Genomic DNA, 25,746 nt, shown 5'->3' with positions numbered 1-25,746 from the left:
GAGGAAGAAACTCTATATCCGAATCTGGGGAAAAGCAAATACACAGTGCATTTAAACTCACCACCGGCAGCTGACTGTCTAAGAGTACCTACCTCTTAAGCACACAAGGATCAAAGGGAAAGAAGGTGTCCAGTGGGTTTGTGCAGGTTTGCACTGAGTCCCCTCCAGCTGTATTTCTAATAACTGGTAGCATCTGGCGATTATTCCTCTCAATGATAGTGTAGCAGAAGACTAGCTGGTATTTACTGTGGAACAACAGGACCAATAGAGGCATGAGCATGCTGGCACTACTCTCCACGAACATGCCTGTACATGGGTGACAACTATACTGACCACAAGTATTGCCAAACATAACAAGGGCAAGAAAAACAAACATAAAGCAGAAAGTAATGCTTTTAGGGTATAGTTCTCTGAGTCTACTATTTATGAGTTTGCCAAGAAGAAAAAAAATGTGGCTATCACTTTAAGAAAATGGGAGTGGGCTAAGATTATTAATATGCACAACTCATTAAGACTTACATGCGTTCAAGGCAAAACTATCCTAGTTTGCAAAAATAGTATGTCTTTACTCATTTATTTTTACTGTTTATAATAGAATTAGGGGGGTGGTGAAAACGGGATTCATGGTTTCCTGAGAGGAGACTGTAATTGATGACGGAGACTTGGCTGTTGAAAAATTAGGATGGTCCCAAGAGAGGGATATGGGATGACTGAGTCACAGTCTCAGAAAATGGTAAAGAAAGGAACAGACACAATGAGTAAGGAGTTACATATACTGACGAGCTCAAGATAAAAAACAATAGGACCACTATTGCCAATTCTTCCGGTGGTTGCCTCCACATGCCTTGGCCACCTGAATCATTATCCAATGGCTTCTCTGAGACAAGGATTTAGCTGATTTCTGCTACTCTCTACCTCCTACCTTCCCTCCCACAGTATTTATTCAGGTGTATCTTCTCAGGTCGCTATTGGAATTTTAAGTAACTTAATGTTTATTTCTGTTCCAGTAGCCAAGGATCCTATTTCACTCCCTACTCCTGATGGGAGGGTAAATTGGCAAAACCATGCTGGAGCAGTTTGCAGGATCTGGCCAGGCTCACAACGTGCATCTCCCACATCCAACAGCGGCACACTGGGTGACAGAAAGTGTGCACCTTTGCCCCAAGACACACATAAAACCATGTCCCAAGGCTGCTGTTCCCAATACTGAAACACTAACAACTTAAATCCCAGCAAGGAATTGATTTAAAAAATAGAAAAAAATAAATTAAAAATTAATAGAACATTACACAGCAGTTAAAATCAAAGTACAAATGTATGAATTGATAATGAATCTCAAAACCATTATGAGCAGCAGCTACAGAATTATAAACTCCATACAAAATGTTATACCTCACTCTTAACCTCTGCTGCTAGCTCCAACCCAAAATCTACAGCCTCTCTACCAGTCTGTTCACCAACGACAGCCCCTGCTCCCGCCCCAAGAATACTCGCGGGGGGCGGCTGCCTCCGTGTGCTCAGCCGTCCTCAGACTGCCTATCTTCCCACAATGCACTGCAGCATCTCACCGCTAAACGCTGTTCCTTGTTGGTCTCTCTATTCCTTTTAATTCTTTACCACTTTTGAGATCTCAGGAGAAAGAAAACCATGAAGAAGATGCCCAGCAAAGAAAAGTAAGATTGCAGAATGAGAGCAGCAAGCTGTCTAAAAGGGACTGAGGGATGAATTATTTTTATCTTAGACTCTTATCCGTTGAAAATTTCAAGCTATGACGCTGTCCTGAATATGGTGATTAAACGCCCAAGGTCTCCAATTCGCTGCTTACATGAAGCAGAATAATTTAGTAAATGCTCTGGAGCCAGACTGCCTGCATTCACACCTCAGCTCTGCCCCAGTCTAAATGACCTCACAGAAGTCATTTAATCTCTCTGTGCCTCCATCTTCCTATTTATAAACGGGGGTAGTAATTCAGTCACAGGATTGTGGGGAGTTTCAGTGAGTTCTATGTAGAGTACATAGACTTGTGCCAGGCACACAGTAAAACTATGCATTAGCTGCAGTTACAAAGCCTGAGATAATACAGTCCTCACTAAACCAATCCCCTATTGTTGGAGATTTATTTCATGTTTAGTCTGTTTTTATTACTATAATAGGAATCACTCTAATAAACATCTTTGGTTTATACCTCTCAGATTACTAGTTGCCTTACTTATTTGAAAGTGTCTAGGCTTCTGCTGAATTATCCTCTGTGGATAAAAATAAGCAATTTCCAATGTCGCCAAAGTATAAAAACAATAGCTGCATTCCAGTGTTTCCTGCAAGTGTTGAGTTACTGGTTTTTAAACGTATGTTAACTAATTTTATTAAATAGTTTCACAGAAATATAATGGAATTTTATAATACCAATATTAACATAAATTTACTTTTAAATAACTTCCACCAACAAAGTACAAATAACTTACCTTGTAATTGCAGCAAAAAAGTTAACTACCGAGGGTAGGCAAATCTTCAGAGGGTTTAGTTGACTCATCACTATACGTTCAAAATTTAGACTTTGAAGGTACCTCAAACCTTTGGGGAAAAAACAAAATAGTTTTTTTAAAAGTACAAAGATAAGTCTTTAAGAAGCACAGATTTTTTTTTCACGGATTAAAAAAATGACTTTAAAACTTAGTTGTAGAATTGCTTTGAATAAGGTCCATGTAGATAGTTACACAATGTGGAGCCCAGAAGAATATCACAAGGCTATATTGATTTATGACTAAGACAACTTTTGTAAAGAAAATTTGATTCTTTTAAAGAACCAGGAACTAAACAAAGATTCCTAATAGGCTATAAGCTTGTATGACAATCTGAAATTCATATATACGTTAGTACAGTATATGCTAAGATTAAAGACCATGTGATTTGGCTCTGGCTGGGTGGCTCAGTTGGTTAGAGCATTGTCCCAGTGTGCCAAGGTTGCAGGTTCGATCCCTGTTCAGGGCACATACAAAATCAGGCAATGAATGCATAAATGAGTAGAACAACAAACCAATGTTTCTCTCTTTCTCTCTAAAAATCAATAAATAAAATTAAAAAAAAATAAAGGCCACGTGATTTGATTTCAGCTAACAATCATGAAACAAAGTGGTCTCGAATCCCTGGAGGTAATGACTGTATAGTGTGGAAATTCTCCTTCCTGAATTCCATATATATGTATATGTATGCCAATCTGACCAGCAACCAATGACAGGAAAAAAAAAGAAGCAAGACTTGTAGGTCTTAAGTTATTAGTAAAGTTAATGTGCACATTATTTGGGGGTTTTTCCTCTTTTTTCATTGGGGTAATAGCGGTTACCAAGATTGTACAGGTTTCAGGTGCGCAACCCTGTAACACGTCATCTGTACACTGTACTGTGTGCTCAGTACCCCAAGTCAGGTCTCGTCCATCACCAGTAGTCCCCCTATACCCTCCTCTCAACAATTACCACACTGTTGTTCTTGTCCGCGAGTTTTTCTCTTTTTTTCTCGTTTGCTCTATCCCTCCACCCCCAAGTTGAGCACGGTTTTAAATGTACACTGGTTGTTTGTATTCCACATTTTTTAATGCCATATTATTCCATAGTTTTTTAAACGAAAAAACTATGGATGTAGAAGGAAAAATTACAATTTTCACTGTCCTAGAATAAATAAAACTAATTTTTAACTCTACTATCTTTTCAGAGGTGTAGGGAACGTAAGTCAATATATACTGATATAATGCGGCACATGCAAGTTTCAGTTTACAGCTGTGGTTCTCAAGTCAAGGCAACTGTGCCCCCAGAAGGACGGACATCTGTCAGTGCCCAGGGACAGTTCTGGCTGTCACGAACAGGGTGAGGAGGGGTGCTGGAGAGGGGCTGCTAACCATCCTACAAGGCAAAGGCCGCTGCCACACCAATTATCCAGCCCAAATGTCAGTGGAGCAGAGGTTAAGATACTCTGGTTTAGAGGAAACAGCTATTAGACCATTTGCATTATTCACCAGAGTAAACAAAATTTAACTTGATGTAACTGACATCCCTACTGTGGACTGTCTTCAACTAAAATACACTAACCCAATAAACAGGCTTCATCTGATAGATTTTAATTATAAACCCTTCGGAATCAGCAAAACTGAAAAACAGTGTTTACTCAAGTCTTTAGATAAAGGTGCATAATCGTTATGACCACACCTTTACAACCATCCTCACCTCGTTTCAACTTCTAATCCTGCCAGTAAATTACTTCCCTCTCTTCCTCTGAAGTGGAAATGACACCTGCCCTTCACTGCCCTTGTCCGTTACAAGGACAAGCAGGGGTGTGTGGGAAGCTCTGAGCTTGGCGCTGGCACTACAAATGCTCACTACAAATGCTCGGCCTCCCCCTAAAGAAGAGCATCTTCACATCTTACAATTACTCTAGATGCTACCACCCTCTAAAGCAGAGGTTCTCAACCTCAAACCCGTCAAATAGTACAAGGAGGCCTCAGGGGCTTTGGGGGCCTATAAGCTGCTTGAAATTATTTATAAAAGTTTGGGTGCATGTGCAGTTTTCTGACTCTAATGTTTTCATTACATTCTCAAAAAAGTAACAAATCTCCATTCTAAAGGGTGACTAGCATACAAGGAAAATCCAGTTCACGTCCATCAATCGCGTATCACTGACCTTCCTTCAGGTTTCCACTTAAAAGCTGCTTGTGTCTAAAAACAAAAGTGTAGAACACAGCTTGACAGGCTGAGTAAAATGGTCCGTGAAGAGCGACATCACAAAATGCCTTTGTTCCCGAATCCTGGTTATTAAGGTATAGGTGCAGCCAATTAACCAAAAGATCTAGGCATGACTTTACAGTACTAGAGAAAAGAAAAATTTAAGTCAACTCCACTGGCTTCATTAAAAAAAAAAAAACAAAAACCCAAAAACAAACAAACTATAGTGACTTAAAAAACACAATTGCTTCTCATTACAAACTAAGAAAAGTCAGTCCATAGAATTCTTTATATATTCCCACGGGCATAAAGGAGAAACGAAGAAAGATGTAGGATGGGTGGGTGGGTGGTTAAGACAGCCTTCCAATCACCAGGTAGAGCACACAAACCTCCTAGGAAAAACAGGCAGTAATGCCTGAAGTCCCAAAGGACAGAGAACAGTTTCTCCTTAGAAAGGAGAAAGTCAGACAGGCTTCTCCAATGGGCCCCCAGGCTTCTTAGGGGATTTGGCCGGACTGGAGTGTGTTTACCAATAGCTTATACAGAAAAGAGTCTGTTTGATTTCACTATTCCCTATGGGACTCTGATGAAGTCCTGGGTCAACAATTTAGAACAGAATGGCCAGACGGCTTTTAGTTGTTGAAGGAGGGTCTCTAACACCATCCTGGCCCAAAGCTGTTTCCATGGATCACTGGAAGAAATAGGCCCAGAGCTGGCCTCCTACATAGATCTTTCCATTACCTTTAAAAGGGTTTTTTCTCCAGCTTTGACAGATGCAATTCAGAACACAAATGAAAAATGACAAATCTATGAAAAGAATCAAACAGTATATAACACTGCACGCTATCCATGGAGAAAAATGGATTTTCTTGTTCAAGCGCAACCATACTGAACAGATGACAAAAGCTTTGCATACAAAGTTTTATTATCTAAAAAAAAGAGACATTTTATTGGGAAATTGCCTCTTGGAAGTATAAACATTTCACAGAGAGTGGGGAAAGATTTTTTCACTTTAAAGACAGATCAAAAACATAAGGCAGATATTACTCTGACTTAAGACAATGCTATAATCTTTTAAAGCATGATATTAAAAAAAAAGAAAAAACTTGGAAAATTAGGTTACTTACATAAGAGGAATATATTTAGCTCTTGCCAAAAGGCTTCCAATATAATTTCCAGCAGCTTGCCTGATGATGGCAGGGTTATTTGGATCCTGCAATTTTTTCCAGAGATGTTCCAAAAATGCTTCTGCAAAACCCTGTAACAAATGAAGGTGTTAGTCTGATCTTTCCCCCCCCAAATATATTCTATTTTTTAAAGAAAGGTGGGGAGGGAGGGAGAAAGAAAGAAGAGAAATACAGACCGTTTGCCTCTTGTATGCACCCCTACCCAGGGACTAAACCTGTAACCTTGGCACATGCCCTGACCGGGAAGCTAACCGACAACCCTTTTGCTTTGCAGGACAACGCCTAACCAACTGAGCCACACCAGCCAGGGCTAGACTGATCTTTTTAATTCTTAAAACATTCTAGCTATCAGAATCCTAAGATTTTACCTCACCAATGTGGGAACATTCTAGTATCTCAGTTATATTACTAGATAAGTAATCAATACTGTTATCATGGTTATTTTTTAAATACCTTGAGATAACATTAAAAACAAAAGGTAGAGCTGGCACGGAGTGGGGCAGGTGGGTGGCTGCCTTGCTAAAAGTACCTACACACAACACTGAGAACTCCGTGGATTCAAAGTCCATTAAAAACTCAGAAACAAAGCTCTTATATGGTAGGACTCTGGAATATCCTTGGACAATAATTACAAAAGGATTATCCTGAAGTGGGTTTGTATGTATAAGTTTCATAAAAATACTGGAATGGCATCTTGGTCTGGTACAGATGTAGATATAGCAAACTTCAGGGAAACATTCATGAACTTGAAATATGAAGTCACGAACAAAAATGATCTTACAGGCGAAGAAAGTGTGGAACTGATATGCAATGTTTCTAAAGATTACAGCAAAAGGAGCAGTTTTATTTGTGTGCTTCTATGCCAGGGTGCTGAAGGAGTAATTTGGAACAGATGGACCTGTTGACCTGAGAAAATGAACAAGTTTTTTCAGAGGGGATTACTATAGACTAACTGGAAAACTCAAACTTTGCATTGTTCGGGCCTGCCTTGGACTGTGGTATTGAAACCGACAGTGGTACTGATGACGACATGTCAAAAATCACCAGTTTTAGCAGACTTCCTATATATGTTTTCTACAGCACCTGGTTACCATTTCTAGTGAAATGTAAAGCGTGGGTCCTGGGTCATCCAATCACTATGCGCTATGCTGAAACTGTATACTCACAAGCTTGAGGTTACACACATTCTTACTCAGGTTAACTGAAAGGTAGCAAGAGAATTCGAGTCTTTTTCCTTTGACTCTAATTTTCATGCAAAGAAACAGATTCCATGTATGGTGTCTATGCTCACAAAAGAACTGTATTTTTATCACTAAAGAACTATATGATTTTTTTAGTTTGAATGTGAACTGAGCAAAATGGTATAAATGATACTGTATTTTTCCATATCATTTAAATCTAATCTGATACACCAGTTTGCTTTTTTTTATTCAAGATTTTATTTATTTTTGGACACAGGAGGAGGAAGAGAAACGTCAATGTGTGGTTGTCTCTCAAGCATCCCCTACTGGGGACCTGGCCGGCAACCCAGACATGTGCCCTGACTGGGAATCGAACCAGCAACACTTTGGTTCACAGCTGGCGCTCAAGCCACTGAACCACACCAGCCATGGCTCCAATTTGTACTTTTAAAACATGCCACCTTCACAGCAATAGAACTACTATGAAGCTACCTCAAATTCAGAATCAGGTAGTTGAAAATAAATTTAATTAGGAATAAATAAATGATAATTATGAGAGGAACTGATTGTAAGTTAATTCGTCTCATAATCAGCAAGTTTTAGTAATGATGCTATGAAATTTCAAGTAACTAGGGGAGAAATATTGAGTGAAGAATTTCAATGATATTGACATGCTCTCATTTAAGAGTATATATTCTAGCTTTTGTCAACCTACAGAAGTGATTATAGAGTAACATATGATGATGGAATAATGTGTGTAGAATTTAGGGAGCCATGTCCATGGTCAAAGGCATGAAGACCTTAATTTTAGAATTGGTACTTGGAGATAAATTAGCTGTGCTTTTAGATTATTTATCTCAGTGTATGGTTTTGTGATGTTTGTCCTAAGCATGTGTTTGTTGTAAAAAATCATGTTTAATATTGAGATATATTTTAGTTGAAAGTGTGAGCAATCCAAGTTGGCAGTTCTAAGGCTGTGAGCGTCCTCACTGGAGAGAGACAGAGTCGGAACTGTGAAGTGCTCCAAGCAGCTCATCCCCCAGCATGCGTCCTGGGTCTGTGTTTGTCCCTGTGCCGGCTGAAGAGCTGTCAAGTCAAAACATTGAACTGTTGACCAAACTGAGACCATCATGAAGGGAAGAAACTCTATCAGAACATGTTAAAATACAACTTATAAGATAAATAGTGAGACGTAAGGAAGAAATAAATCAATCAGCTGGGCACTTTGTAATTAGAAGGCAGCCTGGGCCTGAGCAGAGACACAGCACAGCCTGGGCGATGAAGGCAGGGCCACAGACCATGGCCTCAGGAAGAAGACTGCTAGTCTCTTCCTATATGCTGGTGTGCATGGACAATGTCCACAGGGCAGGGATCTCCAAGAAAGTGAACCAAATCAGAAACTTATGAAATGGAAAATTTCTGAAGATGGCGAGAGTCACAATACTATCCATTGTACCCTCCGTAGTAAAATCTGTTAACATGTTATTTTTTGCTGAAGTTCATGATCGAAGGAAAACGATATGATATATAATTACATACTGTTCTCTGAAATGAAAGGACCACACAGGATTAACACACAGGATTTTAGAAACCATACAGTCTTCCCCACTTTGGTGCCTGGGGAAACCAAAAGGCAGCGCGGGGAGCGGCAGCACAGCCTCCAGTCCGGAAGGCCGGGCTCCGAGCCTCCTCCCTCACTCGGGGACGGGGAGAGCCATCCACAGCGTCTTGTGTCCAGGTTTTCATTCCAGACATTCATGTGAGCTTCCTTTCACTCAGAGGAACAACTCTCATTTATGAATGACAGCTGTATTTTTTTGCTATGTAATTTTTTCTGAGTAAATTAAGCATATAACATGATTTTGTAAGTATTTGTCTTACGATTTTTCTTCTCAAAATATAAATTCTAACAGAATTTTTTTTAAAAGGCTCCCCCCTAGTGTTAAATAATCCAATGGATCCCAAAACAAGCTTAGCATCAAAACCAACCTTCCAGATCCAGTATGTTTGTGACAGGGCTTTGCAATCACCTATTTTAAACACTCTACAAGTGGTTCTGACATTCAGCAAGAAGTAGAAATCAGGGAAAATCCACACTCACATGGGAACAACTTCTGCGGGACCTTTCAGAGCACAAAGTAGCCATCCAGTCTTTGACTGCACATCGTGATGAACTTCACCAGTACGTGCGGCCACTTAACTAACCATGCTTCTTTTTAACAAAGGATGCATTCCCCAACTCCTTCTAAATAGCTCTTTTCAAAAAACTTTTAACACACACTTTGACACAGGCTGATTTTAACCTTCTTACCCATGACCAATACCCTCCTGATTGACCTAGAAAGCTACAAAATAAGTGCAAAGGAGAAGAGTCTTCCAATCATTTTTTCCCCCAAAATAGAAAGCCAAAGCCTAAAAATGTTGTTTTGAGCTAGGGAGAATCAACTGAGAATAGAAAAAGTAAACAGTTAAATAATCAGTATGAGCCCTGGCCTGTTAGCTCAGTTGGTTATAGCATTGTTCTGATACACCAAAGTTCTGGGTTCAATATCCGGTCAGGGTACAAACAAGAATTAACCAATGAATGCATAAGTGGAGCAACATATTGATGTTTCTCTCTCTCCCTTTTCCCCTCCCCCCCTCTGAAATCAATAAAAAATGCCCTGGCTGGTGTGGCTCAGTGGGTTGAGTGCTGGCCTTTGAACTGAGGGGTCGCTAGTTCAGTCAGGGCATGTGCCTTGGTTTTGTGGGCTGGGTCCCCAGTTGGGAGTACGCGAGAAGTAACCGATCGGTGTTTCTCTCCCCTTCTTTCTCCCACTCTTCCCCTCTCTCTAAAAAATAAATAAAATCTTTCAAAATATCAATAAAAACCTAATTTAAATGAAATATCCCATGTGAGATTTTAATAAAGGCTTGAATTAAATGAAAGCCCGCTACCTAGTGGACCAGATGCAGGATGACATTTTCAGAGCACTCGGCTAAGCAGAAAGGCGGCAATGCCCTCTGCTCTTCTGCACATTTAAGGCAGGTACTTTCCTGGTGGTACTAGTAAAGTGAACTCAAGAAAGAGAGATACTCATCTCATGATCTCCCTTCCCTACTCTCCATCCCCCAGTTTTTAAGGGAAAATTGGGGGGAAGAATAAATAAGCTATGATGTTAATGACATACTCACCAATTTAAAGCTGCAGAGGTAAAACATGAAAAACTGTACGTGGCAGGAGGCATGGGTGGGCAACAAGAGCTTGTCAAAGATGATTATGAGATCGCGATATAAATCCTTTGTTTTGTTGATGTCAATCTTGCCTACAGAGAAAATGTGGCATTTCAGCTTTAAAAATACATTATTTTCAAGCTACCAGTTTCATTTACCAAATTAAAAAAAAAAAAAGCAATACCATTAAGAAATACATCATCCACTAGGCTCTGGTTAAAACAAAATGACATTTTTATTTTGCACAAATTTTCAAGTGTAATAATCTGGCTCTGGCAGGGAAGCAGGCCCTTACCTCACACAGACTGCTCTGAGGCCGTAAATGTAAAGCCTTCTAACGGGCAATTTCACAGTGCATGTGGGCAGAAGTCCTTTGATTGAGTAATCCTACTCCTAGGAAGTTATTAAACTAAATAACTGAAGATAATGTACACGGATGTTCATTACACTATTATTTATTATCACAAAAAGGGGCAGAGGTAAAAGACCAGTTAAATCCATATGATCAATAGCAACTACTTTAAAAGAACAGTGAATGGTATGAAAAAAGGTTCACGATAGGTGAAAAGGGCGGATTATGAAATACTACATATAGTGACCCCCAAATCCACTAAAAAACATACTCATACATACATACTAATAAAAAAGACAAAACCATTTATCAAAGTGCTCATAATGGTTCTCTAAATAGTAGGAATGTGGCTATTTAAAATGCCATTTTTTAATCCTTTCCTACGGTTTCCAAATTTTCTCTAGTCATGTAACAGCAAAAAAAAAGTTAAAATAGTAACACAGTCAACTCTCAGATTCAAGTTTTATTCTGAGTGGCTGAGTTTCATTCTTAAATCTAAGCAATGTGAATAGAAAAAATTCTGTTTTCATGGCCAAGCCTCTAAACTACAAGTTCCATGACTAAAAGGCCACGAGGGCAGGAAGCCCATCGATCTGTCCACTTCAGTGCCAACGCCTGGCACTGTCACGGCACATCACGCCAAGACCCTCTGCGCTCAGCACATCGCCCCAAGCACCGCATGTCAGTGTCTACTGTGCCATCCCTAACTGTCTTCAACTACTGCGGTTCAATCTGATCTCCACCTAAAACTGACCAAGTGCCACACATAGTCTTTTAACACACTAGGCAGTGAAAGATCAAGGGCTATGAAGATATGTAACTGAGCCTGAATCCCAGTGACACCATTTTCAAGTTACGTTATACTAGCAAGTAACTTAATCTCTCTAAACTTTCTTTTCCTCATACTCAAAATAGTGATTTTCATTGGATTTCTATCAGCACCAGATAATGCATGAGAAATACCGAGCACAGAGCCAGGTGCACAGTAGGTGTTCAATAAACAGTAGCTATTGGGACTAACACAGGTCATTACCATCTACATAGCAGACATCCTTAATGTAGGACAAAAGTAAAGACAGCAGGATGTCCAGGCGTTCCGCGACAGGATGGACCATCTGATTGAGCCTTTCAGGGTCAGCCTTTGTTTCGTGTTCAGTAACTTCATCTTCATCCTTTGAAGATAATGTAAACATTGACATTAAAAATTTCAGGAAAAGTTGTTTAGTGGGAAAACTGTCAGTGGTGATTATTTCCTTTAAAAGATAAAACAAAGAAAACCTATTCCAGGCAGGAGCTCTCAACCAGAGGTGTGAATCAGAGCCACTCGTGGAATTTAAAGTAAAAGCACAGGTTCAGAGCCCGGGCCTCTGGTTCTCACCTAGAAGACCCACGTAGAGTACGGGCATGCAAACATCATGGATCTACCCAGCTCCTGGCACCCGCTGTGGTGGGCACTGTTGGTGCCAGGTCTCCTTTCCCAGGACAAGGCACTCATGCCCCAGCTGCTGCCCCTACTTCTCCAGAGAACTACCTTCAGCAGAACAGGAACGAGAACTGCCCTTTTATTCCTTTCAGCAACACCCCCCTCAGAACTAATGACTGACTGACAAGGAGTGATCAGAGACCATCTCCCGCGACTCAAGCCGGGGGCAACTCTGTGGTGCAATCATGTTTCAGAGCTCCTGGTGCAATCAGACGGCAGCTGCCTCCCAACTGAAACCGAGCTCCTGCTCATGCCCTGCCCCTGCCCTTTCCTACCCCCTCACACCCTTGTCCAAGGGAACCCGAATCCCCGTCTCAGCTCTCCTCCCAGTGAACCAACTTAAGACATTGTACCAGGTACAGAAGTACTGTGTTATGGTATACAACTTAAAAAACATAGAAATTAGGTTGATATTCTCTTCTATTTATCACTCCCTCACCAATAATAATGTGGTTACAAAAACAAACATAACAAAAAATAAAAGTGAAGCATGCTTACGAAACTTAATTCAAACCTTGAAAATAAAGCAACATGTTGCAGTAAACAACATGGAAGCAAACTACTTCATTTCAGATATCACTTTCAAAGAAAGAAAAAAATCTACTTTAAACCAAAGCCTTGAAGAAGATTAGATCCCATTAGCTGTCTCTTCCTACACTCTGGACTTAGGAACCGGGTATGCCTGCTTTCCCTAATAAACACTGACCATATTAAACAGTCCTTCTGTGGCATCTGTTCCACTACCAGTTTGAGCTGCTATTTCCTCAGCATCTTCAATATCCTGCCGGGATGCACTCACCTACATTATAACAAAGAAAAAAGACAGAAACCATTTAAAATACCACTACATCATTTGGAGAATGAAAATTCATCTGACACACCTTGCTTAAAGGTGTCCAAATTAGCACCCTAACTCATTACATATGGTAATTAAGGTGCAAACCGATAAACTGCTTTGAGTCATGAAGGAATTTACAAGATTATAAATCAAGTCCCTTTTACTACTACTCATGTGAAGTCATTATTAATTATAGTATGATAGTCTAAATTTGGAGAGCTTCAACAAACTCAACATTTATTACAATTCCTACTATATACTAATACATACATGTAGTATAAGAAGCATATTATCAATTTACTGAGCAGAAAAATGATGAAATGCAAGTAAACTTTGAATTACAAAGTATTTTGTTACATAACTGCAAATATCTTGTTTAAAATATCATTCATTTTTTACTCTTTTTTACTATCTAAACATGAACTGCTTTCTAAATGTACTCTAAAATGTCCCATAGTAGGACTTCCAGTCAAGATGGCAGCTTAGGTAAACACAGCTTGCCTGCTTGCACCAGCACATCAAAATCACAACTGAAATATAGAACAACCATCACTCAGAACCATCAGAAATCGAGTTGAATGGAAATCTGACAACTATGGAATTAAAGAAACCACATCCATCCAGACAGGTAGGACGGGTAGAGACATGGAATGGACTGGTCCCAAATCCACATGTAGTGGAAAAACATTCAGGAGGGATATCTCAGGAGTGAGGAGTCCCTGCCCCACACCAGAACCCCCAGGGCAGGGGTAAGTTCCAGCGCAAGGAAGTTAAGTCCCATAACTTCTTACTACAAAAACCAGCAGGGATTGAATCGGGGGAAGAAACTGCAGGAGTCCCTAGCAGTTCCTCTTAAAGAACCCACACATGCACTTACTCAAGACTCACTCCCTCTGAGCTCCAGCACCTGGGTACCAGCTTGAAAGGCACCAGTCACCCAGGGAGGGACTAAAGTGTCTGGCATCAAGGTGGGAGCTGCCACTGGACCCTACAGGACACCTACTACATTAGACCACGCTACCAAGACACAGAGTCAAAGCAGCTCTACCTAATACATAGAAACAAACACAGGGAGGCTGCCAAAACGAGGAGACAAAGGAACATGGCCCAAATGTAAGAACAGATCAAAACTCCAGAAAAAGAACTAAACCAAATGTAAATAAGCAATCTATCAGATGCAGAGTCCAAAACATTGGTTATAAGTATGCTCAAGGAACTTAGTGAGGACCTCAAAAGCATAAAAAAGATCCAGTCAGAGATGAAGGAGTCACTAATTGAAATAAAGAACAATTTATAGGATATCAACAGTAGAGTGGATGAAGCTGACAATCAAATCAATGATTTGGAACATAAGGAAGCAAAAAACAACCAATCAAGACAACAAGAAGAAAAAGGAATCCAAAAAAATGAGGACAGTGTAATGAGCCTCTGGGACAACTTCAAGCACTCCAACATTCGCATCATAGGGATGCCAGAAGAAGAGCAAGAAATTGGAAATCTATTTGAAAAAATAATGAAAGACAACTTTCCTAATTTGATGAAGGAAATAGACATACAAGTCCAGGAAGCACAGAGAATCCCAAACAAGATGGATGCAAAGAGGCCCACTCCAAGACACACCGTAATTAAAATGCCAATGGTTAAAGATAAAGAATCTTAAAAGCAAGAAGGGAAAAGCAGTTAGTTACCTATAGGGGAGTTCCCATAAGACTGTCAGCTGATTTCTCAAAAGAAACTTTGCAGGCTAGAAGCAACTGGCAAGAAATATGCAAAGCCATGAAAAGCAGGGACTTACAGACAAGATTACTCTATCCAGCAAAGCTACCACTTACAATTGAAGGGCAGATAAAGAGCTTCCCAGATAAGAAAAAATTAAAGGAGTTCATCATCACCAAACCCTTACTAAATGAAATGGTAAAGGGACTTATTTAAGAAAAAGGTCAAAACTATGAGCAATAAAATGGCAAAAAATACTTATCTGTCAACAACTGAATCTAAAAAAAACAAACTAAGCAAACAAGAAGTGGGACAGAATCATGGATATGGAGAGCGTTTCAATGTCTGCCAGATGGGAAGGGATTGTGAGGGAATGGGTGAAGAGGTGAGGGGATTAAGAAATACAAACAGGTAGTTACAGAATAGCCATGGGGATGTAAGTATAGGAAATGGAGTAGCCAAAGAACCTATGCATGACCCATGGATATGAACAAAGGTGTGGTGACTCCCTGAGGGACTGTAGGTGCCAGGTGGAGGGGGACAAAGGGGAAAATATTGGGTCTACTATAAGAGTATAATCAGTAAAACATAATTTAAAAAATAATTTAAAACAATTTTTCCCTAAAGTATTGACCAGAGAAAAACTTTACCAAGATTATGTATGCAGTTGGGCAGAGGTTAACTCCCAGGGAGCAATGTGTCAGCCTGCCCAACCTCCAGCTCTTCCTAGAGTTGCCTCATTATAGCCGCCTTCTCCCCACAGTATCAGTGTTCTCCTCCATCAATTCATCTCCTCAGTCCACAAACCTCAAGTCTCCCCAACCCTAGCATTTGCCTCTCTCCTCTGCCTCATCCTCTGTTCATACCACAAACCCTCACCAAGATCTCTGACAACCCCACTTCCTAGCCATGCACACTCTCTAAATGCACTGTCCCCTCCACACTGACAAACAGACTTACCTCCCAATCACCAAATCTAAGGACTTTTGCTTTTTTCATTCTCCTTAAAAATACCAGCAATACTTCATGCGAACCAAACCTTTCCTTCTTCCGGATCTTCCCCACATAGCCATGTTCTTTGGTTTACCTCCCACTTCCTATCATAATTCCTCTCTCCTGTCCTAAATTACATCATTCTAAAGGTTTGTACTCAGTCCCCTATCTGCAGCTACAGCTGCTTAGTGAGTACTCACCATCTAGCTCCCCACCTGCACACCTCAATCCATCCAAAATAGAACTCATCACCTTCCAACCTCCTCCTGGCTTTTCAAACTACTGTTAATGTCAACACAAAGATTCCCAAGGGAGCTACCTTTGAAAGACTCCTTTCCTTTACCCCCTATTCTCTCTCCACTTCCTACCCTGTCTCAAGGACCAGTTCACCTTTCTTCCACAATGTCAAGAGAATCCACCACTTTCTTTCATTCCCACTGCACCTTATTGCAGGTCTCTTTAAATGCCTTCCTGACTCCTGATTACATCAGGTTTCCTAGCTCATAACAATGCACGTGTTCCATTCATAGCATTTACCACAACTACACTTTTACACTGGTGTGACTGTCTAATGCCATGTGCCCCAACCATGAGAAACGGGACGGACTATAATCCCCAGCACATCAATGAGTTTCAAGAAATGTACAAGAACTGAAACAAAAGTGGAAATATGGATTCCTTTCTATCACTGCTACTATTTCAAATACTTTGATTATAACAAATACATTTAATAAAGGAAAATCAAGGAGAAAAATTATTAAATACTTACATCCAACTTGAGTAACTTTTCAATGACAAGCTCTAGAATTTCATGCCTCAAAGTTGGAAAATACACACTAATCCTTAGTAAGTTATGAACATAACATTCCTAAAACATAAAAAGATAAACATTTCAACAGAGAATCTTTCAGTTATGTAAGAAAAGAATCAATTACATAATCTTTAGTTCCAATTACTTAAACAGAATAAACAGACCATCCAATAACACAGAAACTATACTTTTTATGTGTACATTTTTTGCCTGCAAAATAGTAGGGTAGTCTGTTGCATGTCAATGTGTAAATTACCCCCAGTAAAATACTAAAACAGGTTTGCTGAGGTATATTTCATATACAATTCACCCACTTACAGTGTACAGTTCAAAGGTTTGTAGTATATCCAGTACTGTGCAACCATCGTTATAACCAATTTGAGAACATTTTCATCACCCTAGGAAGAAACCCTGTTATCCTGCAGTACAGTACCTCTGCCCAGCCCTTGGTAACCACTGATCTACTTTCTGTCTCCATGAATTTGCCTATTCCAGACATTTCATGTAAGTGCAATTTAAATTATTGGCTTTTCAGCATGTTTTCAAGGTTCACTCATGTTGTAGCAAGTAAACAAACCATTCCTTTTAACTGCCAAAAAATATTTCATTGTATAGACATACCACATTTGGTTTACTCATCAACCAATAAAACATCTGGTTGTTTCTATCCTTTGTCTATGATAAATAATGCTGCTAGGAACATTCATGGAAGTTTTGTGTAGACAAATGTTTTCATTTCTCCTCAGGAACCGTCAAAACTGTTTTCCAAAGCAGCTGTACCATTTCCCATTTCACATTCTCGTCAGCAATGTACAAGGGTTCTGATCTCTCCCCATCCTCATCACCAGTTGTTATCACCTTTTTCAGTATAGACATCCTAGTAGGTGCAAGTAATGTGTTATTGTGGTTTTGACTTGCATTTCCCTGATGGATAATGATATAAATAAAGTTTTCATATGCTCATTTGCTCATCTTTTTTGGAGAAATACCTATTCAGATTCTTTGCCCATTTTAAATTGGGTTATTTGCCTTTTTATTATTGAGCTAAGAGTTCTTTATATATTCTAGACACAGTCTTTATCCAATATGTGATTTGCAAATATCCTCTCCCATTGTTTAGGCTGTCTTTTTACTCTCTTGAAAGTGTCCTATGAAGCATGACTGTTTTTAATTTTTTTTTAAGATTTTATTTATTTTTAAAGAATGGGGAAAGGAGGGAGAAAGGGAGAGAAACACTAATGTGTGGTTGCCTCTTGCACGCTCCCTACTGGGGACCCGGCCTGCAACCCAGAGAATCGAACCAGGACCCTTTGGTTCACAGACCCGTGCTCAATCCACTGAGCTATGCCAGCTAGGGCTGTTTTTAATTTTGACCAAAGTCCACTTTACCTACTTTTTCTCTGATTGTTTTTTCCGTGTCATATCCATAAACTGCTGCCTAATCCAAAGTCACAAAAATTTTAACCTATGTTTTCTTCTAAGAATTTTCTTTTAGCTTTTACATTTAGGTCTTTGATCCATTTTAAGTTCATTTTTGTACGTGGTCTGAGAGGGTCCTACTTCGTCTTTGCATATAGACATCCACTTGTCCCAGAACTAGTTGTTAACAAGACTATTCTTTTCCCCATTAAACTGTCTAGTACAACTGGGTTTTGAATTATGAACTTACATCCTATGACCCTGCTGAACTCATTTATTAGCTCAAACAGTGTTTCTGTGAATTCCTTAGGATTTTTCTACATGTGAGATTATATCGTCTGCAAATAGAGATAGTTTTACTTCTTCCTTTGCAGTCTGGATGTCTTTTCATTTTCTTGCCTAACTTCTCTGGCAAGAACCTTCAGTACAATACTAAACAAAAGCAGAGAAGTAGACATCCTTGTTTTGTTCCTTATCTTATGGGAAGGAAAGCTTTCAGTCTTTCACCACTGGGTACGATGTTATCTGTGAGATTTTTTTTTAAAGATTTTATTTATTTATTTTTAGAGAGAGGGGAAGGAAGGGAGAAAGAGAGGGAGAGAAACATCAACGTGTGGTTGCTTCTCACATGCCCCCCCACTGGGGACCTGACCCACAACCCAGGCATGTGCCCTGAGCCAGGATCGAACCGGCAACCTTTCAGTTCACAGGCTGACACTCAATCCATTCAGCCACACCAGCCGGGGCATCTGTGAGATTTTCATAGGTGTCCTTTCTCAGATTAAAAAAGGTCCCATTTTTTGTCATGAAAGGGTTTTGCTGTTTGTCAAATGCTTTTCCTGCATCTACTGGGATGATCACATAGTTTCTGTCACTTAGTCTATTGACATGGTAGGTTACAGTAATTGATTATAGGGTATTAAGTCAACCTTGTATTCCTAGGATACACTTCACTTGGTGATGATGCATTATTCTTTTTATCTGTTTCCAGTATTTTGTTGAGAATTTTTGCATCTATGTTCATAAGAGACACAGGATTTATAATATTCCACTTGAAGAACACTATCACAAACAAAAATTTATCAACCCCTTATAATACTTGTAATACTTTATTTAGGAAAAACTAGTCTTCTTAGATGGGAACCACTATTATTTATTGAAAACAATGTAGATGATCTAAAACTCAGAAAGGAATAAGTAAAACTTAAAACAGAATTCATCTATATAAGACTCTGCTCTGCCTTCATGTGCAAATAAGGCATATTTACAATTGATAATATATGAACCATTACCTTCTAGTAATTTTTATCTGTATAATCATTAAGCCTATTCAGATATTTCTGAAATAAATTCTGCCTTTGACTTGCACACAGGAATCAAAGAAGGTGGCAGAAGGGTCCTCAGTCACTTGATGAGAAAGGAATCTGGGTCAAATTCTCAGACCTGACAGCATCCAAACTAAATTACAAGAAACAATTTTTCCATTATTCTTCCCATGAAAAGATTTCTTACCAATGTTCTCTCGGATTTTCGAACAAATGGAAATTTTTCCACCAGTATTGGCATGAGAAACCATGGCGTCCTTGTGGGGGAAAAAAGAAAATCAATGCACCCATGTTAACTGAACTCTCTCGTAAGGGAACATTTCCATTCTAGGAGCAAATATGGATATAGGAGGCAAATGGTAACCGCTACCTCAATTAGAACTGAAAATTAATGCATAGCTTCAGAGAAAATCTGTTAACTTTAGGGAAATAAGCTTCTATTAACTTTGATATCAACTGCAAATTAAAGGAGAAATATTTTTTCTACGAAATCAAAAAAGAACATCAGTTTAAAATGTAAACATTTTCTACTGCACACATAAATTATCAACTTGGTCTTTTTTTTTTTTGATTTTTTAAAATTTCTTTTTAGAGAAAGGGGAAGGGAGGGAGAAAGAGAGGGAGAGAAACCTCAGTGTGTGGTTGCCTCTCACACACCCTCTACTGGGGACGTGGCCTGCAACCCAGGCATGAGCCCTGACTGGAAATCTAACTGGCAACCCTTTAGTTTGCAGGCCAACATTCAATCCACTGAGCCACACCAGCCAGGGCTCAACTTGGACTTTTTTAAAGTTAGCAAATAAACTAAGAGGAAACTTAAGTCCATCCCTCCAAAATAAACCTATACACCTTAAAATTTCTTAGAATTACAATTTTTATTCAAATGGCATGACACAAACACAGGGATTTCTCACTGAAAATTTCTGAATATCCTATCTGTTGAAGATAAAAGCAAAATTCCAACCACTACCCATAACTTGGTGGAAACTTTGCATGCAATTTTTAAAAAATAAAGACAATGAATAAAAAGTTAAAATGCCATTTTTTGTAGAATGTGACATTTTGTATAGGATACAAAAAGAAAACATGCAGCACACAACTTGAGTTTTGCTTCCACAAATATTTTGTAATTTCCTACTAACTGAATGCAATTTTCTTGAGACTTATATACCAGGATTCAAAAAAGTAACAAAAGTGTACTTACGATGGGACATATCTTGCTATTATTTGCAAGGCCCTGTGACATGTGTCAAAATTTGCAGGAAGATCTAGAAGACAAAAAATGAGAATATGAGCAGCAAAATAATGCTGAAAATTGAAAAATTATGTACTTGAGATTAAAAGCATCTGCAACCAAAACTGAATCATTTATCAGAAAAATAATTTCAAGATTTTTCTCCATAGCCAACTATCCATAAGGACTAAGTGGACTAATTATATAAGCAAACATTAAGGGTAATTGATTGCATGTTAATGCCCTCTACATATATTTATATATATATATATATACATACATATATATATATATATATAAAAAAATAATTCCATCAAAGGTTGTCATTAAACTTTATCATTCAGCATGCATTCTCTAAGACACAGCAGACTTTTTTTTTTGCTTTAATCCAGTTTATACTTACTATCATCTTCGTCATCAGAATCTGAAACATCTATGTCACCTTCCTTAATGACCACTCGGGCTTTTGAATGAAAAACAAAATATATTATTCTTTTGTCATTGACCTACACAAAAAGCAATTTTTCCATTGTCTGAACCAGTACAATGATTAAGCTTACAATCTGGAGGAAAAAAGTCACACAACTTTATAGTTTTTAAACAACTGAGTTCTCAGACTTCACCAATCAAAGCAAATTACAACCAATAAAAATCACGGTGACAAGTCTGAACACTTCCAAGGTCACTACAGGGAACAGACATGTACCAGAACCGCTGCCAGCACGTATCCTGGAATCTTCGATGGTGACACTATCTCAAAGTGTACTGGAAAGGGAGTGTTTTAATAAAGATGATGAAAAAGTGAAAAATCAAAGCAAGAGGAACCACTCACGAGGTACGAAATGAGACGTGATCATGCTGAGACATGGCCTGAGGAAGACAGTCTGTGCTGACACAAGATTACCAAGAAAAGCCAAATATTCCTCCACCACCGTCTGACTCCTACTCAACCACTGCAACCTCTAGAGGCCGGAGGAAGAGAAAGACAAAAGAAACATTTTACCGATACAAAAAATACTTTTTCAAAGTACTGAATCACATACCAGTCAGTGAAATAAATGGTGAACTTACCAGGAGAATACTGATAAGCTGCTCAAAGTCTTTGGTCAAGTACATGATAGAGGAACGGAATTCTAACAGCCAGTTAATGATCTGGTCATCCTTAAGTTAAACACAGGAAAGTACTTTTAAAATCACAAATCCTCTAAAATAACAAAGAAAATGATATCTATCTTATATCAATCACCTATCAATAATATTTAAATTAGGAAAAAAGTCACAAACTTGGACTTAAACCAAAATTAGGATGAAAATGTCTTCGTTTGTAGCAAACTGGAAAAAGATGTTACAATAAACTTGCCCATTCTAGAAAAAAAATGTAGTAACTCTCACACAGGAAAAATAATTAAATGTAATACTTCCTTCTCATCATTTATTTGCCCTAAAAAATTAAAAGCCCCTCAAATGATGACACCTGGGACTTTTGAATAACCATGGAACTACAGCGGATTCAAATACTACAAAACTACAAGGACCTCAGTCAAAGAACACACATGCATGACCCATGGACATGGACAACGGTATGGGGATTGCCTGAGGAGGGGGGCCTGGGTGGGAGTGGGCAAAAGGGAAAAAAGTAGGGATAACTATAACAGTATAAACAATAAAATATAATTTTTTTAGAAGAAGAAAGACTACAAGGACCAATAGGTACCTCTATCTCCTCAATATTTATGCTAACATGGAAGCATGTTAATAACATTCAGTCTGGGCTGATTAACTAAAGTCATCAATAAATATAAATTTTTCTCAACCCAATCTGTCACTTGATTTAAATGTATTAAGGCAAATGAATGAATAAGTAAATAAATAAGTAAATGTATTAAGATGTTGCACAGCCCGGACCAATGTGGCTCAGGTGGGCATCCGCAAAGTGAAAGGTCACCAGTTCAATTCCTGGTCAGGGCACATGCCTGCGCTGTGGCCCAGTCCCCAGTTGGGATGCAACTGATCCATGTTTCTCTCACATATCGATGCTTCTCTCCCTCTCTTCATCCCTCCCTTCACCTCTCTCTTCTCTAAAAATAAATAAATAAAATCTTTAAAAAACATGTATTATATATAAATGAAGCTTCCACTACTGCATGAAATGCTTTTATGGCAATAAAATTACTGTTCACAACTTTTAGTAGCATGGAAAAAACTGCTAAATGAAAAAAGAGACCTTTAACAAGTCTGGAAATTAAGTTAAAATTTAACTCATGGGTATATTTTTTTAAAAAAAGAAAAAAGAAAACAAGGCATGAATAAAACGCAGTATCAAGTTACATAAAATATAGTTTGCATTCATGCATATATACAACATCCACAAGAAAACACTAAAAGTCCCATTTTTGAAAGAAAATGGTTAATGAGGATTAAGACTCAGTAGGAAAAGAGATCTAAAACAAAAAGAGCAATACAGTGTCGTATTTATAGTAACAGAGTATTAACAGGCAGTGCTGTAACTAGAGTGACAGGCTATTAATAGACAGCGCTGTACCTACAATTATAGACTATTTGTAAGATTTAGTGAGAACACACCAGGTGCCAGGCATGGTGCTCAATTCTGTACATAGGTATCTTTTCCTAATCCTCTCAACACTGCAAAAGGACTACTGTTGCTCCCATTTTACAGTGGGGGAAATGAAGGCTAAGAGAAATTAAAAGGCAACTTGCCCAACCAAGAAGCCAATAACCAGGTTCACACCTATCTGTCTGGGTCAAAGCCTAAGCCAGAGGTGTCAAACTCATTTTCACTGGGGGCCACATCAGCCTCACAGTTGCCTTCAAAGGGCCGAATGTAATTTTAGGACTGTATAAACGTAACTGCTCCTTAACAGTTAAACAAGAGCTCAGCGCTACTGCCGAGTAGAAACAAGGTGCGGGGCAGATAAAACAAGGTGGAGGGCCGGATTCGGCCAGCAGGCCTTGTGTTTGCCACCTGTGGCCTAAGCTCTACCTAGTTTCCCGCAAAGCCCTGCACCTCCTTTACCCTACCTTCCTTCAACCACTACATGCTTTCTATGTGCTGTGTGGCAAACTGCAATGAGATTAACTATTCTCTGATGAAACCCCACGTAAGCTGGCAGGACAATGAAGTAAATCACAACTAATTTACAATGTGGTTATCTCATAATGTCCACAATCATTAAGGGTAACATTAACGGTGGCTCACCACCACCTGAGGCAAAGGCAAGGTAAGTTACTTGAAAATAAAATGAGTTAGCTCTATCCTCTTTCCCATTAAAAGAAAAAGCGAGACAAAATTATAAGAATAACATTTAAACTGCTGCTTTTTAAAAAGTAGATCAGTCAGACTCTGGTGCTTTAGTAATTAACTATTATCGAAGTACATTCCTTGCAACTCCCCTCTAAACTAACACAGACACAAGTGATGTGACTATCCGTACGTCAAGATACTGAAGATGAGAAGTGCTGACACAGAATACAGTGGGACACAAAGAAAACGGTCCTCTGTACCTGTGGAAGAAGACAAAGCCTAGGGAAGCTTTAAACTGGAAGTGACGCTGCCGCTGTCTTTTAACCAAGTGAGTATTCTTTGGGAGCTAGATTCCTTACAAAGGGAAAAGCATGTTTTCAAAAAACCAAAAGTAGTTCAGCATGGCTAGAGTACACGGTGAGCAAACCAATAGATAAGTCTGGGGAGCACAGGGGGGCCACATAAACCACTGAAGTCCTTATAAGCCAAATTTGCAATTGGGAAGATGTGCTCAAAGTGTGGGGAACGAACTGAATGAACAGCCATGTGCTTACAGAGAACCAGGGAAAGTTCTATTACAGAAGATGACATTGCACCTGGATCTCAAAGACTAGGAGTTTTATAGATTACAGTAATAATACGGACGGTCCCGTATTTATGATGATTTGACTTACAACTTTTTGACTTTACAGTGGTGAAGATACCAGTTCAGTAGAAACTGTACTTCAAATTTTTAACTTTGATCTTTTCCCAGGTTAGTGATATGGGGCACAAAGCTCTCTCATAAAGCTGGGCAAAGGCAGTGGGATGATTTTGTCCAACTGGAGGCCAATGTAAGTGTTCTGACCACATTTAAGGTAGACTAGGCTAAGCTATGGTGTTCAGTAGGTTAGGTGTATATCAAATCCATTTCTGACTTACGGCCTTTTCAACTTACAATGGGTTTGACCACATCATAAGTGGAGGAGCACCTGTAATAATAAACACTAATATAATACTTCCTTTGTGCCAGGCACTGTAACATACAAGACTTTAACATACATTAACTCATTTAAACCTTACAACCACTCCTTGACGTAAGCATTACCATTGGTTTCCATTTTATAGAAGGGGACACTGAGGTACAGAAGTGCAGTTATTTGCCTTCAGCCACAAAGCTAGTAAAGGAAGGTGGCCATGTAGCCAGATATAAAAGACCTCTTGCAGCCAGAAAGAAAAGGCACATACAAAGGCATAAAGATGAAACTAAACGGCAAATTCCCGGAATGAAGTATCTAGTGAGACTGACCATAGGGAAAAAATGCTACAGGATTCGGAAGATGGCAGGCGAGTAGGTGGAAGCTGAGCCCATGTGCTTGTGCCCCCAGCACAGATTTTCAGCTGATCTTATGACAAGTGACCCTAACAATCAATGGACACTCAGCTGATACAAATTTTTGAAGCCAAGTAATACAGAGGATGCTTTACACCACCCATTAAGAGATTTTATAAATTGATGCAGAAATGCCCTGTGCGAGGCACCTGCAGCAGAGCAGAGGACAGAAAACGCAGCTTAGTGGCTACCCCTCCCAGAGCGGGGCCCTGGTCTCACACAGGGAAACCACCAGCCCTAATCAGGAGAGACCTGGAAGGATGTACACAGTCGGGACACTTAGGGGCACGGCGAGCAGCATGTCCACAGCTGCAGCGCCAACCTGCAGAGTTCCAGAGAGAAACTCTACCTCCTGAGACTGTCAGAGGCACTGGCAGGCTGTGGACAGCCCTGACCCAGAGAGACTTTGTGCTTTTTGGGGAGGTACAGAGCATGGAGAACTGGCCCAGAGCTCGGTGCTGTGGTGTGGGGACCACATAGAGACTCTTTGAAAAGAGGAGCTGAGGTGAGATTTGGCAGGGACCCTGTGCTTGCATGCGTGCACAAAAGCTCTGCCAACTAAGAAACCAGAGTGCAAGTGCAGTGTGGTCCCACTGAGTCCAGCTGCACAGGAAGAGCAGAAAGTGTCACGCTGAAGGGACTGTGGGACCT

General features: G+C 39.5%; 1 protein-coding gene and 1 pseudogene across 1 annotated transcript in view; one reads left to right on the top strand and one right to left on the bottom strand.

The window, feature by feature from the left end:
- The window catches only part of RRN3 (RRN3 homolog, RNA polymerase I transcription factor), a 44,082-nt gene that overhangs the window by 4,844 nt on the left and 13,492 nt on the right, over positions 1–25,746 (bottom strand). Inside the window, exons 4-16 of the mRNA XM_024571455.3 lie at positions 21,533–21,622; positions 21,294–21,423; positions 20,865–20,924; positions 20,432–20,495; positions 19,415–19,484; positions 16,442–16,540; positions 12,832–12,924; positions 11,676–11,814; positions 10,252–10,382; positions 5,837–5,967; positions 4,669–4,853; positions 2,463–2,571; positions 93–245 (exon numbers count right to left, since the gene is read on the bottom strand). Of these exons, the coding sequence (XP_024427223.2) occupies positions 93–245; positions 2,463–2,571; positions 4,669–4,853; positions 5,837–5,967; positions 10,252–10,382; positions 11,676–11,814; positions 12,832–12,924; positions 16,442–16,540; positions 19,415–19,484; positions 20,432–20,495; positions 20,865–20,924; positions 21,294–21,423; positions 21,533–21,622 (1,454 nt within the window). The remainder of the gene's footprint in view (positions 1–92; positions 246–2,462; positions 2,572–4,668; positions 4,854–5,836; positions 5,968–10,251; positions 10,383–11,675; positions 11,815–12,831; positions 12,925–16,441; positions 16,541–19,414; positions 19,485–20,431; positions 20,496–20,864; positions 20,925–21,293; positions 21,424–21,532; positions 21,623–25,746) is intronic.
- Positions 6,272–7,266, top strand: LOC139440435 (caspase-3-like; annotated as a pseudogene).

The sequence above is a fragment of the Desmodus rotundus genome, chromosome 1 (genome assembly GCF_022682495.2).
Source record: "Desmodus rotundus isolate HL8 chromosome 1, HLdesRot8A.1, whole genome shotgun sequence".
In the NCBI taxonomy this organism is placed as follows: Eukaryota; Metazoa; Chordata; class Mammalia; order Chiroptera; family Phyllostomidae; genus Desmodus; species Desmodus rotundus.
The sequence above is the reverse complement of the archived record's forward strand: the minus strand, read 5'-3'. Positions and strand labels throughout refer to the sequence as shown.